Source organism: Perognathus longimembris, chromosome 2 (assembly GCF_023159225.1).
Source record: "Perognathus longimembris pacificus isolate PPM17 chromosome 2, ASM2315922v1, whole genome shotgun sequence".
Classification (NCBI taxonomy): domain Eukaryota; kingdom Metazoa; phylum Chordata; class Mammalia; order Rodentia; family Heteromyidae; genus Perognathus; species Perognathus longimembris.
The window spans coordinates 10,782,411-10,799,355 of record NC_063162.1 but is presented as its reverse complement, the minus strand read 5'-3'; the positions used below and the strand labels follow the sequence as shown (position 1 = coordinate 10,799,355).

General features: G+C 42.0%; 2 protein-coding genes across 2 annotated transcripts in view; one reads left to right on the top strand and one right to left on the bottom strand.

The window, feature by feature from the left end:
* The window catches only part of Slc18a2 (solute carrier family 18 member A2), a 29,758-nt gene extending 20,757 nt beyond the window's left edge, over positions 1-9,001 (top strand). The window contains exons 13-15 of the mRNA XM_048338162.1: positions 369-488; positions 630-763; positions 8,555-9,001. Coding sequence (XP_048194119.1) covers positions 369-488; positions 630-763; positions 8,555-8,659 — 359 coding nt within the window. The 3' untranslated portion in view covers positions 8,660-9,001. The remainder of the gene's footprint in view (positions 1-368; positions 489-629; positions 764-8,554) is intronic.
* A 2,240-nt stretch (positions 9,002-11,241) lies between these two features.
* The window catches only part of Pdzd8 (PDZ domain containing 8), a 51,337-nt gene continuing 45,633 nt past the window's right edge, over positions 11,242-16,945 (bottom strand). Inside the window, exon 5 of the mRNA XM_048338160.1 lies at positions 11,242-16,411. Within this exon, the coding sequence (XP_048194117.1) occupies positions 14,211-16,411 (2,201 nt within the window). The 3' untranslated portion in view covers positions 11,242-14,210. The remainder of the gene's footprint in view (positions 16,412-16,945) is intronic.

The following is a 16,945-nucleotide window of genomic DNA, read 5'->3' as shown; positions in this document are numbered from 1 at the left end:
GCTGACTCCCACAAGACTTCCAGGTGGCAGCGGCAGAAGGGAGCTAGCAGAGCAGCTGACCCTGGCATTCAGTTCGTGTGTGTTTTTGCCAGTACTGGGGCTTAACCTCAGGGCCTTGCACTCTTGCTTCGCTTTTTCCTCTCAAGGCTGGCCCTCTGCCACTTGAGCCACACCTCCCCTTCCCATTCTTCTGCTGGCTAATTGGAGACAGGAGTTTCATAGTTTTGGTGACAACCCAGGCCAGCAACCGCTAACTGGATCCTGAGCTCAGCCTCCTCACTAGCTAGTATTATAGGGTGAGCCACCAGCAGCCGGCCATGTTTGGTTTCTGTTAGTTTGCATTCACTCTGGTCCCTGATTGTCCACAGGGATGGTAGACTCCTCGATGATGCCCATCATGGCCTACCTCGTAGACCTGCGGCATGTGTCCGTCTATGGGAGTGTATACGCCATTGCGGATGTGGCCTTCTGTATGGGCTACGCTATAGGTAAGAACACTGGCTTTCCAAATGGCTTTTCACCTCAGTGAGGGATAGAGCATGCGCGGTTCTGAAAAGATCAACACTTTCATCCTTTTGGTCAAGAAGACACTTGGGGAGAGCTCGGTCTAATTCTGTGTTTCCTGGAAGGTCCCTCTGCCGGTGGTGCTATTGCGAAGGCCATTGGATTTCCGTGGCTCATGACAATTATCGGGATAATAGACATAGCTTTCGCGCCTCTCTGCTTTTTTCTTCGAAGTCCACCTGCCAAGGAAGAAAAAATGGTAAGAAAAACTTAGGATGTGAAGAATCATTTCCCGATCATTTTACTATGGTTATCTCAATTAATTCCTGATGTTTTAGCTCTTCAAAATCTATTTCTGTTCCTTTGGGGCAAAGCCTCCAGATGTAAGTGGTGAAAGTTCTTGTTTAGATTAAACCACACAGGGAAGTTACTTCTTTTATTGTTACTACTTTTATGTTTGTTTTGCTAGTCTTGGTGCTTGAACTTAGGGCCTGGGCGCTGTCCTTGAGTCACTTTGTGCTCAAGGCTGGCGCTCTACCACTTGAGCCACAGCTCCACTTCCAGCTTTTTCTGAGTAGTTTATTGGAGATAAAGAGTCTCATGGACTTTTCTGCCCAGGCTGGCTTCAAACCACGATCCTCAGATCTCAGCTTCTAAGTAGCTTGGATTACAGGTGTGAGGAGCCTGGCTTCTTTTATGGTTATGTAAACATTTTCCTTTCTTTTTTTTTTTTTGGCCAGTCCTGGGGCTTGGATTCAGGGCCTGAGCACCATCCCTGGCTTCTTCCCGCTCAAGGCTAGCACTCTGCCACCTGAGCCACAGCGCCCCTTCTGGCCGTTTTCGCTAGGGAAGCGAACCGAGAGCCTCACGTGTAGGAGGCAAGCACTCTTGCCACTAGGCCATATTCCCAGCCCACATTTTCCTTTCTTTAGCTGTATTAAGGGTTTGAGCTCAGGGCCTTGCACTCGCTAAGCAGATACTCCACCACTTGAACTATACCCCCAACATTTTTTTTTTTTTTGCTTCATTCTTCAAATTAGGATCTCGCTTTTTGACTAGCCTTGGACCATGTTCTTCCTATTTTATGCTTCTCAAGTAGCAGGGGGGATAGATGCATAGCACCATGTTTATTTTTTTCTGTTGAGATGGAGGTGTCACAAACTTTTTCCTTGGATTGGTCTCAGGTCACACTCTCCCTGGTCTCAGGCTCTGAGAAGCTAGGATTATACCTGTGATCCACGACGCTTGTCTTAAAGAGTTTTTTCCCCCAAGCCTTAAATAAATACAGAAATATTAGTTTGTTTTGTACATAGGTTAGCATCACACAGCATAGCTCCCATGTCAACTGAATATGAAAAAGTAGTTCAATTTGATTTTCTCTGGTTTGGGCTAATATTGAACATAATTCTTCTGCCTCCCTAGAACAGCCATTGTGGTGCTGTTTGCTTTTTTCTCCTCCCCTGACAGCATTCAGTAATAGCTGATATCTTATTATGTCTGTATGCTAGCTTCTGTGATGGTTTTTGAAGTTTTTAATGGAGAATCACAGCATATATGTATATGTGTGTATATCCACACGTAGGAGCACCTGCATGAGACACACACCTTAGCCTAGAGACCTGTTTATTCCATAACTTCATGACCAGAGTCGTAGCCAGATGTAAAATGCAGATGATAACGGGTCCCTCTTTTGAACAAGTTCAAATAGTGAAAATGGCAATGAATGCCATTTTGCCCTTTCTATGGCGTTTACCTCACTGAACATAAAACAGCTTAAGTGTTGTGATAACCGTTCATACCTGCAAGTGATGCCGCTGGCTTTTAAGAACCCGCGCTGAGAGCTCACCCTGCTGGACGGAGAATGCCGTGGAAAGGATGGAAGGGGCGGGCGGGGGAGGGTATTTCTGTGTTCTTGAGACAGGAGAGTCTCCGCTGTGAGAGTCTCTTGGAATTACATTGGAGGTCCTTTTGGACACTTAAGCAGAGGAGGTCTTCATGATTTGGCATTCTCCTGAACCACTCTGGTGGTTCCCCCCAAAAGTGGATTTAAAGACACAGCCTCAAGTTAGCTTATGTGTTGTAGCCTATATTTGGGAGCATTTTCCCATTGTTCATTGATTTGTACATTGTATCTTAAAAATGCACCAAGTTCTGAGCCTCGGCTTTGTGCCTTGAGTTAGAGATTTAACCAGCACACTCGGAGTTTGTAACATCCTGTAGGACCCCCAGGAAAGTGGACAGGTACTGTGCAGGTCCTGGGTGGCAGAGTCCCCTTTCTTTTCTCTTGCTGTATTTCCAGCTCCCTTTCCTCAGGGACTTCCTGTGTCCAGCTTCTCTATCTCCATGCCCACGACCACATTCTGTGGCTGGAGCAGCAGAGGACCTTGGCCAATGGGGCCAGAAAACTATCAGCCCAGCCTTGGGGAGCTGACACGTGGGCCACCCTGTCAATTTGCCTAAGGTTGAATGAAGGTTACCTCCAACCCTTTCAAAGAAACAGAATCACCTGCAAATGCTTCTTTCTCCCGGGTGACTATTCAGACTCAGGACGAGGGAGAAGGGCGGTGTGGGCCTGGAGCAGCTGCACTGTGGGCCATCCCTCGTAGGGGCTGTGTAGTTCCTAGTCTCTTCCTCTGTTGCATGGCTTAATGAGAGGACTGACCTCGGAGGAGTGCAATGAGGATCACGTGATAAGACTCCATCAGGTTGTGTGGTCTCTGTTAGACCCAGTAAATGTGTTACTGTCTCCAGTTTTCTCTTTCACTCTGCCTGATTTATCTAGTGCTCAGTCTTACCCTGTCCACTCAGCCGAACCCCAATGGCCTGCCTTCCTTTTGCAATGTCAGGTCTTCCTTTTCCCGCTCAGGCCCCAGAACTGCTGGGCTGGAGTCCTTGGTTAAGGCAGCAGACATAGTGGGGTGTTGTTATCTGTCTGTGGGTGACAGCATGACAGCCTGTCTGAGCTGATGGAGGAAATAAATGAGGTGGGAGGACAAGCAGGGCAGGGGTATGCCTACCCAGCCAGTTACTACAGCTTCCTGCAAAATGGCAGAAGGCAGGCCCCTGTACTCCTTCCCTTTCTGCATGTGAACCAGTGTTTTGGTTCATTAAAAAAAAGTGCTGAAGGAAGTGGAAGAGACAATTCTGAAAGGCAAAGCAATAAGAATTACAGGTTCCCAGAAAGCCACCTGTACTGTTAAATGCCACACTCTTTAATAAGGGCCTAACAAGATAAATCATTAAAATTGTGAGAAGATGTGCATCTCGCTACCCACAATCGATGCCCATCATGGAGGATGCCCAACATGGAGGATGTTGCCTAATAGCAACATGGGAGGGCAGTGGCCAGCAGCTGCCGCCTGCTCACTGTGCAAGCAGAGCAGGAAGAAAGCGGGTAGAAGCCGATAGCACTAATGATAAGGCGGCATGCCGCAGGCCGGCCGAGCCGCCGGATTCATTACCACTCGAGAAAACCCAGCACAGACAAGGGTTAGTGTCCGGAATTAGCAGCTCTCGAGTACAGGGGACACTTGAGCCAGAAGAAGGCATCCATCCCGAGCAAAGCATTCGCTCATTAAGCAGCAGGATGGTAAAAGTAGTTCATGCTTAAGCTGTTTTATATCGCAAGAATTAGTGCTGTTTTCACACATCACCTGTTACAGAATCACGAGTTCGTTTGTGAGCACTTGAGTATTTCTGCCATTTGCTTTACTGGATTTCTATTCTTTGTAATCAGTGTTATCAACCAAGGCAGAATGGTGGTGGGGTGCGGAGAACAGGGCACTTCACAGATCCTTCTTACTCAGGTCCCTCTGCAAGTGTAAGAAATACCAACACTGCCATTTGAGGAGAACTGTTCAGAGGTAAGACCATTGCACAGGCAGTCACTAACTCTCAAAAACCCAGTTGAGAAGAGTGGCATTTTGGTGTGGATTTTCCTTTCCAGTGTTATTTTTAGTCGTGTGTGTGCTCGCGCGTGCCCAAGCACACTCACACAAGTCCTGGGGCTTGAACTCAGGGCTTGAGTGCTTTTCCTTAGTTTTCTTTTTTGCTCAGAACTGGTGGTGTTTTACCATTTGAGTCACAGCTCTACTTCCAGCTTTTTGTTGATTCACTGGAATAAGAGTCTCAAGGACTTTCCTGCCCAGGCTGGCTTTGAACTGCTTTGATCCCAGCCTCCTCCTGAGTAGCTGCTGAGTGCCAAGTACTGAATATTGAGTAGCTGAGAAGCTACTGGTGCCCACCTAGTCTTACTCTTGGTTTTTTTTTTTTTTTTTTTTTTCCAGTCCTGGGCCTTGGACTCAGGGCCTGAGCACTGTCCCTGGCTTCTTCCCGCTCAAGGCTAGCACTCTGCCGCTTGAGCCACAGCACCGCTTCTGGCGGTTTTCTGTATATGTGGTGCTGGGGAATCGAACCTAGGGCCTCGTGTATCCGAGGCAGGCACTCTTGCCACTAGGCCATATCCCCAGCCCTTACTCTTGGTTTTTAATCGTTGCCAGGGAAAGGTCATTTTGGGATTGCAGGTTCTTTCTACCAGATGGTTCTATGAAACTCTTTATAGCCACAACCCTAGTTCCTGGACACCATGGCTGGAGAGCCAGAAGCTGATGAGACCAGATAGGCCCTGAATATTATAATCTATTGGGTGACATTTGTCCCTTGGCAGGGCACTTCTAGAATGGATACAAAGCCATCACTCTTTTATTTTTCTAGTTATATTAAAGAAAATGAAACATTTCCTTTAGGCTGGTACCTTTCAAAGTCTCCAAAACTAGAGCACTCACCTAATGCTTTTATTCTTCCACTGACCCAGTAGGGAATTGGGAGTACATCAGTGCTTCATGCCGGGCAGCCGGTCTTCCCCACCGTGCCGGTTCCAGTTCTGCTCTGTGTCTGACACAAGCCTGGAATTCCGCAGGGGCTGGGCCTGGGCCTGGGCTCTCAGTCTTGGGGCTTTGCTCACCTCAGATACCAGACCCTCTCTTTTCTTCTTCAGCTGCAGGTTGTATTGCCTCTCTCCCCCACTGCAGCGCCTGGAGGGCAGGTTTACGTTACCTGCATATTCTGTGGGCCCTTGTCCCTCATGCACTCAGCTTACCCTCTTGATGCTGTTCATGTCTCTTTTCATGGCACTTCTGAAATACTACATGAATCTGGCTTGTTTTAACACGTGTAACGTCTTGAAAAGGAAGTACAACTATTGCTTAGTTAATTCCGGACAGGTTCTGAAGCCAGGAAACTGGGATTTAAAAGCTTAAGTAATATTTCATTTACCTGAAACAGGCTGTTGGACAAATAGTTTGGCTGTATTGGTTAATTCTGATCATTTGTGTCTGCGTGATGCTGAGTAATCAGGCTATCTGGATGTCTTCTCTGCTGTGCAGTTTTTATGGAGTTCACAGCCCATGTCTAGCCCTAGGACCAAGGGTATTTACGAAGATTACATATAAAAGTGCAATGGCAGATGGGTGAAAAGATGGAGAATGACTGTAAAGAAGGCATCAATTGCCATTCTTTCCAATGACCTTGCTGCCTGTGAGCCAAGCGAGGGACAAGGCCCAAAGCTGGCACTGTAGGCCTTGCACCCTGGTTCTGGTGGGACTTTCCCAGCTGATATCTTTCGTTGCCTAGTAATCAGAACGCTGGTGACCTGCTGGCGTGGTGTCCCTGTTTCACTAAAGTGTCCTGTTTGATAAATCACCCATGCTTCCTTCATCTGCCACCACCCTTGCTGTCCAAATCCTTTCATCTTTCAGGCTTCCCAGCCCCCATCTCCTCTGTATAACTCAGACATGTAATCCTCAGTAAGCCATCGACTTGTGGGTTTAGAGGACCAGTTCTCACCTGCACAACCCAGTGGGTGGCATAAGAGCTCAAGGAAATGATGGGCAATGCCTAGTAGGAAGCCTGGAAGCTCTTGTTAGCTGGATGACTGCTTACAGTCCACTTTGTAACTGGGGTGGTGTTTCCCCAAGCTTCCCACAGCACTGTATTGTGAGGGAGGAGCCTGGACTTTCACTGTAACCTGTTCCCCCCTGCCTCCACAGTGCTCTTTGGGCACATTTCTTCGTGAGATTCTAATCTGGGGAGATCCTAGTTAGTAGGAGGTTAAACCTTAGTGTCCCATGGGGAAGTAGTTCAGGTGTACAAGATCTGTTGCCTCAATTAGTTTTAGAAATTGCACTCTATTAAATACAGGAATCAATTCACTCAGCAAGCAGCATAATCGGAAAGTTAAGTCCATTGTTGCCAATCTCAGAGGTCTCAGAAGTCCTTTTCTTCATGTGCCACTCTGCCAGAACATTGGAGAATTTCTTGGAAATACTAAAAGTTAAGTGCTGAGTAGAGTTGTGTATCCCATCTGCAGGACAAGAGCTGAGAGAAGCTAACAGACACCAAGGTAGATTGCAACAAGACCAGTATCAGAAGCATTTAAATCCCTTTTACATTTAAATGACACCAACATGTACTGGGAATAGTTCTTGTGAAGGAGGAATAGTGCGAGACATACCTGATGAGGGAGAGAATTCAAGTTCCACATGACCTCATACAGCTCTCCTCTGCGCTCTAACAGCTGCTATCCAGTGTTGGCTGGGTGGACTTTGTCCCGGGACTGCCTCAGCCCCCTCTGCTCCATTCTAGCTGGCTGTCAGCACTGTGTATCCATAGGTTCTGAATCTGTGAATTCAACCAATCTCAAATACAACTTATTCAGGAAAAGAAATATGTGGCAAAAGGCACTTTGTTCACTGTTTCCCTACATAACAGTATGACAACTATTTACATAGCATGTTTACATTGTATTGGATACTATCAGTAATCTAGAGCTAAAATATAGACAAGGCTAGGTGCTGGTGGCTCACACCGGTAATCCTAGCTACTCAGAAGGCCGAGAATATAAGGATCAAGATTTGAAGCCAGCATAGGCCATTAACTCCATGATTAAAAAAAATCTCTAATTACCCACCTAAAACGACAGAAATAAAGCTGTGTCTCAAGTGCTAGAGTACTAAGCCTTGAGCAAAAAAAGCTAAGGGGCAGTCCCAGGTTCTGGGTTCAAGCCCTTGTACTGGCACACATACAAAAAATATATAGAGGATATGTATAGGTTACATGTGAATACACTGCTTTAAGGGATGCGGGCATCAGTACACTTTGATGACAAGTGTGTCTTGGAGCCAATCTCCTAGGACACTGAGGAAGATGGAGGCATGGCCTGTGGTCAAGTTCTTTAACTCCTCTGTCTTCCCTCTCAATCTACTCCACAGGGCAACTGTGAACCTGAGACACTGCATCTAAAGTGCTTGGCCTATCCCTGGCATGATAGATGGCAGCTATATCATCAGACTGCATGTGTGGTTCTGGCCACTTGAAAGGAGAAATAGTAACTGCAAATGCTTGAAAAAAATATAATGCAGTCACGTTATTATTTTTTAATGTTCAGGAAAAACAAAAGCAGGCATCCTGAAGCTTGTTAGAAGATAACCATCCATTTGAGTTAGAAGAGACAGTCAGGTTCTGAGAGGATCCAGATCATACATTTACAGAAAAATATATGTTCTGGGATGTTTGGACAGGAAATGATGTACAAGGGCACACTGACATGGTCTTACGTTGTAAGAACAGTCTGTATAGATGGTTGGCATCAAAAGCAGATCCAGAGTTGCAAATAGACTGGATTTTGGTTCATGCAGCTGCATGTTTGTACCGAGACCCTTCACACACCTTTTTGAAGTGTGCTGTTACAATCAAGTGTACGAGCAGACATGCTACCCCATTCCCAACATTCGAACTCGGCGACGCTGACTCATGTAACATGGCTCCCCAGTGTAGAGAAAATACTGCTGAGATGACTTCTGCCATTCTCGGTTGCCTGGAATTTTCACTTTGTATGGAATCACCAGCACCTGGATCACACTAAGTGACTGGATGATAATAACAGCAGATTGTGGCAGAGCTTTTCAACGAGGAATGCTCAAAGGCAGTGGGTTAAAAGTGGTTATCATGACATAACAAGTAGTTAATGTTCTTGCACCCTGCTCTCTTCCAGGCTATTCTCATGGATCACAACTGCCCTGTTAAAACAAAAATGTATACCCAGAATAATATCCAGTCCTACCCGTTAGGCGATGATGAGGAATCTGAAAGTGACTGAGACTCTCTAAGTCATCCGAGTGTTTAACTGTATTAGAAGTGTTTCCAGTGAAATGACTTGTGCAGAGCTGTCTTAGTCACACACCATTCATCCCTGGCAAAGAGTAAAACAACCAAAGGTGATTCTTTCTTTCCATGGTTATGAACGACTGCCAACAGCCTTATAAAGAAAAAGCGGCTTTTCTAGTGGTTTGTATAAATAGTGTTGAAAACTTTATTTTGTGTATTTGATTTTATTAAATATTATACAATATATTTTGACGAAATAGGTATATTGTAAATCTATAAATATTTGAATCCAAATCAAATATAATTTTTTAACTTACATTCACAAACACTTGGACAAAAAAATTCTATTTTTTCTGAATATTGGTAATGAGTGTTTAAAGCACACATTATCTGAGACTCTTCCAACAAGAAACTAGAAGTCTGAAAAACAACCATGTTAAGACAGCATGTTAGGGACCAACACTGGATGAGTGTTATTTAACTTGTATTTAGTATTGATATATTTTTGAGTCAAAACTGGGTTATCTCAAGTGCAGGACAAGAAACGATGTCATCTTTTGGAGTTAGAACTCTTCATTGGTGGTGTTGTCTAGATTACCACTCACCTGGAAAGGAATGTTGGTTAATTATGTTTCTATGTCATGTGGTTGGAAAGGAATACAAAATCCAGGGAAACATAATGTTCTAAACGCAGAGAAAAGCTCCCTAATGTAGTTTTGAACTTTAAGTTTTCAAGATGCATGCTTGTTGTATTGAATGAAAATGTAGGGCATCTGTACCTTAAACTGTCAAGGTTGTTTAAGCATGCTTAAGCTTATCAACATCTAGTTCAAGTTCTAGAAAAAGAAACCTACAAGACTAGTAGCTGCTATATCTTGAAAAATAAAACTCTTTTATCCGACCTCTATGCAGGTCATCCAAGTGTTTTTCTAGAGATGTTACTTTTGAATTGTTTGCAGCTATTATTTTCTAGACTCTTCAAAGTTACATCATGGTGTGAAGGCAAGTTTTACACAGATCAGTGAACTTGTCTGTAATCGTGTTAGGAAAACATAAAAGATAAGTTGGGTGGTCAGGATGTGTATCACGTTTCTCAGAGAGAGAAGAAAATCCAAACATCTAAAAATGTACGTTTGCCTTATCATCTGTGTGCAAGGTAGTGTAATTTTTCTAAGCATGGGAACATTGTTGTCTTTTCAGTGTACCAGCAAACACTGTTCATGAACACTGTCAATCTATGTCACTTTGTATATGATTGGTATGTGATGACTATGTTTCAAATGCTTGTTGATTCTGCAGTCGTGTAATCATAAACATTCCCTAATGTCAGTTTTGCTAAGCTGAAATTGTTAGTGTTAACTTGGACATCAAGCAGCACAGAACTTTACTGTTCAACCTAATTATTATACACTCTCTAGGGAAGTAGCTAACAGTTCTTTTGCTTTATGAAGCTTTTGTGTGGATAGCTGTTGCTCTGTAGTCTGGTTTACAAGTGCAGTGTGTTTGAGGGCAACAGGCTTTGTACTCAGTAACACTGGACAGTTATCCAAGTCTGCAGCTTTGGAAGGGGGCTATGGAGGAGCTCCTTTATGGCTAAAAAAGGTAGTACTGTTCTACTTCAAAAGAAAGCCTTAAAAAAACAAGTGCGATAAATTGGTTCTCGTTTGTGGTTATTCTTCCTATTTTTGCCTTTGAGTCTTCAGCTTTTCTCTTAAGAGTTAAAAGACATGCCTGCTGTTGATTCTTAGGGAAGTATTTCGTTCACCCAGTACTGTTTGGAAAGCAAAATGTATGTTGTATCTGAACAAAAAAACACACCTTAGTTAAGGTCTTTTGTATGATTAATGTCGGGGCTGGGAATATGGCCTAGTGGCAAGAGTGCTTGCTTCCTATATGATTAATGTCTGGATTAGTAAGACTCTGAAAAGAGGTGTATAAAAAAATTATGTATCAGGACAAAGAACACACAGCTCTCTGGATTCATTTTTTTTTTTAAAGAGGTGGCTTTTTAATGCTTGTACTTGATAATAGAGACACAAAAAACATGAGGTAGCAATGACTATCCAACTTCCTTTTGACTGCTACGTGTATGTCTTATTCATGTTAAAGCTAGTTTACTTAATAAATCTTCTGACCACTGTACTATGTGTGCCTGTAGTTTTTCATAAGTCAAATATTCTTGTTGGAATAAAATACATAAGGTTTAATTTTAACTGTGGATATTAATTAGTTTCTTAAGTGATTTTTGCTTGCAGGCATTGGTTGGGTAAAAGGCACTGCGGGTTAGTGAACCATACCTTTTGTCTTAAATGAAAACCTTTTGTTTTAAATGAAATATGCAACTAGTCAGTTGTGTCAGTGTGGAAAGAAGTTACTTCTGTATTCAATGTCTGGTAAAAATAACCATAAAGCCTAGCCATTTGGCATATGCTGCGTAAGACAAGGGTTCTTGGAACCTTGGAAGTTCTGGAATGGGGTGCACGTGTACAGCTTCTAGGACTGAGGGTCCACTTTCAATTTGTTCTCAAAGGGCATCCAGGACTGAAAAGATGAGAGAGACATCCACTTTCTTTTGTAAGGCAAACAAGGAAAACAATGATCTCAATTCAGAAATTAAGGTAATGCATTTTAAAATTAAAGTGATGTTAAATGGACTTGCTTTTAAGGAACTTAAAATTTTATTTTTTACTATTATTAAGGATGAAATATTTTCACACGGCCTTAAGTAGATACTTAAATATACTTAAATTCAGAACCTGACAGTACTGCCAAAATATTCAGGTAGTACTTCCTCCTCTCAAAATCAGACAATAGCCATTATAATATCCCAGCTGGTTGTGATACTGAAGAATGAGGCTAATATTAAGAGATGTAGTATTTAACAATTGTAATGTATTGCTTAGATATTGCTCATTTTGTCAGAGCCATTCATCTAAATACTAATGAAGAAAATACATTTTAAATAGATTTTTTTTTGAGACAGGGTCTTATTACGTATACGTCTCTTACTATACAGGAGCAAATCTATATATTTCACAAGCTAATAAGGTAACAACTGAACTTTTTTTTTTTTTAGTGCTTTTGCAATTTTGTTTAGCTAAAATTGACTGTTCTCTTGGCTGCATGGCCAAATTATACCAGGCAGGGTTATCATAGAGATGCAGCAATCACCTTGTTTTTAGAGGTCATCAAATGAAGATATTCTTGTTTCCTGTGGTAGTCTTTATTATTCTTTAAGCTATTGATAACATAGCATGGCAGCAAGATTACATCAGTAATGTAATATAATACAACTTTTTAGCATGAAGCTTTACACCTTACTATACTCTAGGCTATTTGGAGTGTTCCCCTCTTGCACTAAAGTACAACTGTGATGCCTGCTACTGCCCTCCCAGTATATATAAAAATATCATACTACACTAACGGTATATTTTACAAGTATCAGCAGCATAACTGAGCTTCCCATAATGGTGGTTCTGCAGAGTTAAATACTTTAAAACACAAGTAGATTCTTAGGAAACCAAAGCTTTGCATTATTTCTACAGCTTTTTCAAACACATCAGTTTCAGAAGCATGCTTAGGTATCACTCCGACTTCTGTGGTTTAATCAATACCAGTAACTTACCAACACTCATCTTCCAAGTTTACAATGGCAAGTTATCTTTTTACAAGATGAAACATGGTTATATGTTGGGCAGATCATTTCAAGCATGTGCTATAGGAGCAATTATTTTAGTGAGTTTGGAAAGTCTTCTGTGAGGGGGTATTCTTTTAGAAGGGAAACATGCTTAAATAAACAATAAAAATAGCTTACATTGATATACTATTGTTATAAACCTGGCTAAGAAAGGTATTTAGTGCCCTAAGATTTCACTTAGTAAAATAATAGGAATGAGAGTTGGCTATAGAGTTTAAAAATGGAATAACTTTTCTACCTTCAAAAATGTTTCTCTCATACAAACAATGGCTTTGATTTTTGCAGCTTGCTAATAACTAAGTGCTTTTGCAGTTATGTTTTTTTCCTCACAACAATCCTGTGAGGTAGTTCAGAGTATTTAAATAATAGTCTTCTCTCTTCAGAGATGGGGAAACAGACACAGAGCCCTCCTGAGCCTTGCCTATAGTTGCACAGCTCATTAGTGGAAGAGCTTGAACTTACACTCTTTATGGAGTCTGGACAGCCTTGCTATTACACTATGCATTTTCCTCCCTGCCGTAAGAGCTATGCCACCTAGTTTTAAATTCATGTTGGCTTATGTATAATTTATCATAGCAGTTATTGTCAAAAGGGAAAAACATGACCTACATATCTATTATATAGGTATGTAACAGGCTTAGGCTTTCAAGGTACACCAAGAGAAGTCAAGTGCTCACATTTCCCCTCAGTGGTGTATACGGGACCCATAGGACCTAGTGTCAGAGCAGATTTCATTTTCAGAGAACTGTCTCAGTTCCCACATAGACTGTCTATTTTGGTTTCTTTTATCAATATTAAGACAGCCTGAATTACCAAAGAACTGAGAATGATCATCATTCTTTTAAGCCTGTTAAGACACTAGATGAAGCAATAAGTAGGTTTTGCTTGATTCCTCTCTTCATATTCCTACATGAAAAAAAATCAACCGTCATTTTAAGAACAGTCTTCTGAGATTTTAAAAAATCCTTATACATGCTTTATTTCCTGCAGGAAACCTGAAGATGAAAAATCACCCTAAATGCTTGGGAAAGCATTGATGTTTTGAAAGGTATTTCAAAATCCTACTGGTTACGGTTTTTCAGTTATCATTTATACAATTCCTCACCAACGCTCTATTATATTTATTCCCTATTACATCTTTCTTTTCATTGTACCATTTTACTTTTATTATATACTTCACCTGCACAAAAGCTTTAGAAAAAACTTTCACAGCATAGAAAGCAAGCAATATGTAAAAATGTTTTTTTACTAAATCAGCATAACATATTAATAAAGCTGCAGCATCTGCTTTCATGTTACATTTGGCAAAAACAAAACAAAGTAACCCCAAACCCAAAACAACAAAAATCTCAAGCAAGTGGAGCTGACAAACTTCATAACACAAAACGACTATTAAAACCTGTTCCCTCAGTGATTGCTGTTGTCAATTTGGGCATGCAGCAAATTTGTTAAAACCGTGATGCAAATCAAAGTATTTAGAATTTGGACAGTATCCAACATGAATTCAGAAATTAAGAAAGAAAATAACAGTGAGATATCACACATACATAAACATGAAGTTAAACTTACATAATACATAATTAGAAAAAGTTAAAAATAAATTAGTAAAAACCAATTCCCAGTATAAACCCAAAAAAAGCATAGCTATAAATGCAACCTGAAACAATTTAGTGAGCTGGTCACATTTGTGCTGGAAAACAACCTTTTACACCCTTGTCCTTATAGGAGCAAATAACTGAGAAAGCAAGCCAAAGAGCACTGTGAGAAGATCAAAACGTAGTTGCATTCACGGTACTTTAGATGTACCTTGTCCCCAAACCATTTCAAAGTTTAAATAATCCATCTGTTACACAGACTCAGATGGGCCAAATAAGTCATCTGAGATGTTGCTGAATGGCTGAGAGTCCATCAATTGGCTTATTTCACTGTCAAGATCTTCTTCTGTATCATCTGTGTACTTGTTTATTTTTTTAGAGTGTTGGTCTAAAGACAGACTTTCTAAGGTTTCGATATCTTCAATGCCTGCTCTGTAGTGGATCATAAGAAGTGTTAGAGCTTGTAGTCTTTCACCGGATTTAGCCAAAGCAGCAGAAAGAAGTGATTTTTTCCTGCTCTCACTTGTCTCTTTTTCTTCTCTAACAAGGGAATTATTGTGTTCCAACTCCTGATCAATTTCATTCTGCAGCTTATCCAACATGAACTCTAGCTTCTGGATCCTTTCCTCCGTGGGCAAGCCTCTGTACAGATCACGGCCAATTTCTTTAACTGCGATGAAAACACTATCATCCAGCCCACCTTCCTTTCTCACTAGCTTTATTCCTGCACTGTTTCCCCGTTTGGAAGGGCTGTTGGGACCACAGACCTCTGTGTCACTGCCTTCATTGTCGGATGTGTTGGGTGTGTGTTTTGGTGAAGGTTCTACTAGATCAGTTCCTGGTTCTGCAAGGCGTGTTTTAGAGACTTGACGCAAATTTAGCAAACGAGAGCTAGTATTGATAATGTGCCTTGTCAAACCTGTTGTTTTATTGACTGCCTTGTTAGGTTCGGTTTCAGCACGAGGAGGCAGGCCCAGGAGGGGCTCCTGTCCTTCCAGTCTAAGGTTTTTCAGGGCTCGGTCCATCCTCCTCTCGGTTGCTCCACACAGAGGAGTCTCAGCTAGACACTTTTCTTGACATTTTTTATGACAAACGTAAGCACAGAACATACACTGGGAAGCAGCTTTTGTCCAAACTTTTTTCTTACAGTAGTCACACCAGGTTGGGTTTTGGAACTGAGTATCCTGGAAACTATGTTTATTTTCTGGTGAACCTGTCTGTCCAATGAAATGCTCCTCTTTAGGCAGGGCAGAAGCTTCTTCGACCACATGCAATTCTTTCTCTTTCTCTACATTAGTAACTACATGGTGGTCTGGTTCTCCTTCCTTCAAATATTTGAAGTGAACAGTAATGTCACCAAAGCAAAATTTATCATTGAAGCCCTTTTGCATACTCAGATTACGGAGCGCAGTTCTTGTGACCATGGCCTTGGGTGCAGGGGCTTCTAGCCTGAATTTTGACAGGTATTCCATGTTTGATGTAGCTAGGCACCCCAAAGCTACCTCTTCAAGTTTTAAACTAATGTGGCCCAAACAGATGAGACCCCCCAACTTGAAAGGATCCCGGCACCACAATGCAATGTTTAGGTATCTGTGGCAGGCTTCTATGTCAAACAAACAGGATGCTCTGCTTCTTGTCCATTTTCCTACCTTGTTACGATAGAGAATTTCTGAGGACTCCCATGTCTGGCGATCATCTGAACTGTCTTTAGTAGGGCAGGAACTATCTGAAGTAAAGTCTTTTGTCACTTCTTGCTTAGCTGAAAATGGCTTAGATGGAGGTGCATCTTCTACGTGATCCATGCTCTTTGCTTGCTTTTCAGCAGGTTTATCTGCTGGGGGAGGTGGCAGCACCTTTTCTGGCTTTTCAACAACAGCCGGTTCTGCCTGAGTGGGGGTGTCTGCAGAAGGCAAAGGAACTTTCACTTGTGGTCGTGGTGGCACAGGAGGTTTGAAAGTGGATCCTTGGGTGGGTTTTGACACTTGTGCTGAGTCTGTTACCTCAGAAGGTTTTAGAGCTGATGGTTTACCTCCTTCTTTGGATGGAAGTTTTGGTGGCGGTGGATGACTTCCTGCAACTAATTTACGGTTTAAAACTGGTGATATAGCGCCAAGTGGTTTAACAGAAAGTGTTGTAGGAGTACGTTTGGGACTGTGACTTAATGACTGTGCCTCATCCTTGAACTCATTTTGTACTCGAACGTCACTGGCCAAGTCTTCAAATTCAGAATCTAAGTCTCTGTTTTCAGAGTCGACTGCCAACGCAGAAGCTTCCTCTTCATAGCCTGGTTGGCATGTGCCTGACAAATAGCTTTCTTCCAACTGGCCAAAATTCTCCTGCAGCAATACACCTTGATTACTCTGGCCGACAGGCCTTTCATAGTACACCAGGACTCGGTCACCAGCCTGCTTGATAAGCTTCAACACTTGCAGTGTTGATGTAATTTTCACACCTGATTTAGGATTTAAAAGGAAAAACATAAGTTACTACAGCTATATTTTTTGAGAACTATCTGTTGACCTGGGGCAGTTTATGACATATTAAAAGACTGTAACTTTAAATAATGCATGTGTATTGTACTTGTCTCATCTCTCATTAATTTTTAACAAATGTTAAAAATATTTTAAACAAATGTGAGATGTGAATAGGCATTTAGTACTGTGTAAATGAAAACAAACTCCTAAAAGGGACATAAAAGTCTTATATAGGAAAGACCAAAGCAGGACATATATGACTACTGCAGTTTTAGTGGAAGGGGCCTCAACAGCTATGTAATGGATGAGATCAATTCCATGCCTTCCCTAATATCTAGGAACCAGTAGTACCAGCATCATGTGGGAGCTTGTTATAGATACACAATCGTGGGTTCCAACCCAGGCCTTCTGAACTGGAACACACTTTTGAATACCAAGGCTGGGTAACTAGAATGTCCATTAAAGTGACAGAAACCCTGCTTATGCCATGATCAGAGGGACTTCTATGTGAA